The sequence below is a fragment of the Emiliania huxleyi genome, assembly GCF_000372725.1.
Source record: "Emiliania huxleyi CCMP1516 unplaced genomic scaffold EMIHUscaffold_80, whole genome shotgun sequence".
In the NCBI taxonomy this organism is placed as follows: Eukaryota; Haptophyta; order Isochrysidales; family Noelaerhabdaceae; genus Emiliania; species Emiliania huxleyi.
The window spans coordinates 351,637-355,767 of record NW_005196020.1 but is presented as its reverse complement, the minus strand read 5'-3'; the positions used below and the strand labels follow the sequence as shown (position 1 = coordinate 355,767).

Below are 4,131 nucleotides of genomic sequence, written 5' to 3'. Positions count from 1 at the left end.
GCAATATTGGAGAGGAGTCCCTTTTGGTCTTCGGTGAATGGGCTATTAGTTACGCAGATGACTCCGGATTCTTGCGGTGGTTCCCCTAGGTCGGTGAGGCAGAAAGAGCTTCATTCTAGCAGAAGTTGGCGTGATTGCCCTTTTTACACAGGATTTCTGGTGTGAGGGAGGGGGGGCCTGCGCGAGCTCGACGCCGGGGATGTTGCGGAAGGCGCGCGAGATGCCCTCGTCCTTGTCGTAGATGACGAGCGGGCCGCGGCGCTGGACGAAGCGGCGGTTGCGCATCTTGCCCTTGCCCGCGCGCATCGTGCGCGACGCCACCACCTTGTCGACGTCGGCGTGCGCACCAATCTTGCGGAGCAAGTCGACCGCTTTCTGGGTCTTGGCGGTCGACTCGACAGAGGCGTCGACGACAAGGGGGCACTCGGGCGTGTCCTCGACGCGGTGGCCGCGCGCCATCACGAGCGGCGTCACGCCCGACGCCGCGATCGCAGAGCACGCGGCGTACCGCTTCTGCGTCACGTTGATCTTCGCGTGCCACTTGCGCCACGTCTTGGTGGGCGCGAACATGCGACCGCCGCGGCACATGTTGCCGTACGCGCCCTGGCCCGAGCGGTGCGTGCCGCCGCCCTGCACGCGCGGGATGCGCGACACGGCGCGCCCGGTGCCCCACGAGGACGCCGCGCATGACTTGCCGGCGTACTTGTTGACGGAGTACGGCTGCCTCTTGTTCTTGGAGAGGGCGACCGTCACCTGGTGGACGACATCCGGCCGCACGGGGGCGAGGAAGACGCCGGGAAGCGCGACGCTCGAGCTGCCGGCCGCGCCGTCCGCGCCGTAAACAGTGACTGTGGGCCTCGAAGCCATTGTGAGGGCACGGAACGAAGCAAAAAAAAGGCGTGCCGCAGATGTGAGGCTGATGACTGCACTCCAATCCCTCCCTTGGGTTGTGTGTTTTCTTTCTTTCTTTCTTTACTGCACTCCAAGTGCTCCAAGTGCTCGCCACCGTCTGTTGGAATTAATAAACAGCATCGACGGCACGCCGCCGTTTCTAAGCCTTCCCACACACACCAGGCGCGCGGGCAGCCCGGCCAACCCTTCTCCCACAAGACCGGCCACGGCTACGTCAAGGCGCATCGCGGTTTCTACCACCACGCGATCTTTGTCAAGCGCAACAACTTCAACCTGCTGCTCCACGAGACGTTCGGCGGCGGCTTCTCGCCCACCGCCGTTCTCAAGCTGCGCCGCCTCGCGCGCAAAGTCGCGCGCGGCAGCGTCGACCGCACGGCCTACTCGCCCAAGTACTCGCTCTCTTTTATGTCCCACCATGCAGAGCGCATCTCTCTCTCTGTTGTGCGAGGCGTGAACCGCGCCATTCGCTCTCATCTGGCAACCCTGTCTGCACGTCTCGCGCGCGCGTGAACAGGGCTCCAGGCCCCAAATGACGTGTGAGTGTTAGATTTGTTTGGTATTGCTAAAAATCTCTCTCTCACACACCCCACACCCCACGCCGTGGTCTTCCTCAGCTTCGGCCGCGGGCCGGCACCCCAGGTGAGTGAGACGGGACGATCTAGGAAGAATTCCTTTTAGGCAAAATGTAAATGACAATAAGGAAGCGCTGGACCGATGCGCCAGTCAGCACACAGCAGGCGAAGAGAAAATTTGAGGGTAGCTCCTGTTCAACACTCGTGTGTGGGCCCTTTCTCGGGGCCGCCGCGCCTCACATTGGGCTAAACCCCACCTGGCTTCCTCCCGCTAAATAACGCAAGAGTTCTCCTTGCACCTCGAAGGAGGGCGCCTGGGTCTAAATTTAGTGCGGTGTGAAGTGTTTATGTACTGCATCTTTAGTGCACTTTAGCGCGAATTTAGTGCGAATTTAGTGCAACTTTAGTGCAAATTTAGCGCAAATTTAGCGCAAATTTAGTCGACTTTACATCCAGATTTAGCGAGGTTTAGTGCGTCTTTAGTCCAGCCGCGCAGTAGGATCCAGCCGCAGCCCCTCGCTGGGCCTCCCTCCCCCTCTCCCCCTGCAGTTCCCTGCCCACTCGCAAAAGTTCCCCGTCCCATCCCGCGAAGTAAACCTGCTGATATCAGCCTAAAAGGTGCTTTCCGGGCTGCTTCTCCGGGCCCCCCGAGCGGCAAAACGATTGCCGGGAAGCGGGGCGTGAACATAACGACTTTACTGCGATGGCAGAGCAGACGATGGTGGCGCTGCTGTGGCAGCAGGGAGATGCGAGGGGCACGCTCAACCTGCCGGCGTCGACCAAGGTGGAGGACCTCAAGCATTCAACTGTGCTGGTCCTCCTCTCGGGAATCGGTGCTGTGCCTGTGCTCAGTCGGGAGATCTTGCTCTGGAGGGCGGCATATCTAGCCTCACTGGGAGCCTGCCTTTGGGTCATGAGGGCAGGGGCCAGGCATCTCCTGTGGTGCATTCTTGGCAGCCAAGGAGCAAAGCACGCGGCCCTGGCTAGCTGTGGTGTGGCCGGGAAGCCGTGCTAAAGGTGCGTGCCCGCACTAAAGATGCGGGACCCACACTAAATGTACTGCAGCTGCCCGCACCTAAAGTGAACTAAATGTGGCGCTAAATTGGAGATAAAACACACTAAATATGTGCTAAATTTGCACTAAATTTGCACTAAATTTGCACTAAATTTGCGCTAAAGTCGCACTACACACGCACTCGAACACGCACTAAATAGCGCACTAAACTATCACTAAAGTTCATTCACACGCACTAAATTTAGACCCAGGCGCCCTCCCTCGAAGCGCAGAAAGGCTGCCAACCTCCTCTCCCATCTGGCGCTTGCGTCGGGCAGCGTGGGCGCGGCATCCGGGACGGATGCGGGCCGCTGTCTCGCGGGATCGCTGGAAGCCGCTCGGCTCCCCACGCGCCGCCGAGCTGCGATGGCGCAACCGCAACGGCTGCCCCTCCTCGGCTCCCGCCCCGGGGCTGCCGAAATAGGTGCCCCGAGCCACCGTTTGCAACATCCGCGCGGAACGGCGGTGCTGCCGACGCCCCCCCGACCGGCAAACACCACCAGAAGGGCGGTGGTGAAAGCAGCACCTCAGAAATGTCGTCGTCGTCGCGCAGTTCCCTAGTGTCCGCTCGGCGGCCGGCGGCGGCCGGCGGCCAAGAATCCGGATTTTCGTCTCTCGACGCGAAGATATGGTCCCGAGTCTCACTACTCGCCCCTCCATCCTGTAGGTCCGGACCTTGCCTGCTCAGTAGCCGCGATGAATCGTCGCCCTCATCGTCCGCGGTCATCCTTTCAGCCTCAAACGGGCCAAACGACTGTCTCGCCATCAGCCATCTCGCCTCTCGCGGTCGCGTCACGCCTTCCCTCGTGCCGCGAGTAGGCGCGTGAGTGATGGCCCTGCCGCCAGGTACACGGCTACACCTCGGGACGCCGTGCTGAGACGGGTAGAGCCGCCCCGCGGGAGCGAAAGCCGCCTCGCGCGCCTCAGCCCGCCGGGCCCCTCGGCGGCCAGTGTGGGGTGGATACGGCGGTGATAAACCCCTCTGACAGCAGCGCCTCACGGCGTGGGCTGCGAGGTCACTCGGGGTGACCCAGGGGGCGGCGGGGGAGCACTATCCCGCCGGAGCAGCGGGTGATATTCCCGCTACTCGCTCGAGTTAGAGGTGCGCCGCGCCTCCCTGTGCTACCTTCCCGGCTGCCCCAGCCGCCCTCACCTTCCTCATCCCCTCCCCCACCCCCTCCCCCTCAGGCTAGGCCCTCGCCACCGCCGCTGCCGCTGTCTCCGCCACAGCCGCCGCCGTTTCCCTCCCCCCCACCCCCTCCGACGCCGTCGCCTCCGCTGCTCCCGCCACCACCGCCGGCCGCCTCAGCTCTCCCTCGCCCACCTCCCACACACCACCAACGCCCTCCGCGCGTCCCCGCACGCCGCCTCCGCGCCCCCACGCCCCCACGACGACCTCCCGCCCCGCCCTCCCCGCGTCTCAGACCCTTGGCCGTGCTCCGCTCGGGGCGACTCGGCGCCGCCATCGCGAGCACGCCGCCCTCGCCCCCGCCACCTTCCCCCCCGCCGCCATCCCCACCGCCGCCGTCGCCGCCGCCCCCGTCACCGCCACCGCCCTCGCCGCCCCCTCCATCGATACTGTTACACTCCTCC

At 63.6% G+C, this 4,131-nt stretch overlaps 1 protein-coding gene across 1 annotated transcript in view; it reads right to left on the bottom strand.

Annotated features, from left to right (window-relative positions):
• The window catches only part of EMIHUDRAFT_453373 (hypothetical protein), a gene marked incomplete at its 5' end in the record, with an annotated part of 1,623 nt that extends 756 nt beyond the window's left edge, over positions 1-867 (bottom strand). The window contains one exon of the mRNA XM_005759334.1: positions 193-867. Coding sequence (XP_005759391.1) covers positions 193-867 — 675 coding nt within the window. The remainder of the gene's footprint in view (positions 1-192) is intronic.
• Between the last annotated feature and the right edge of the window lie 3,264 nt (positions 868-4,131).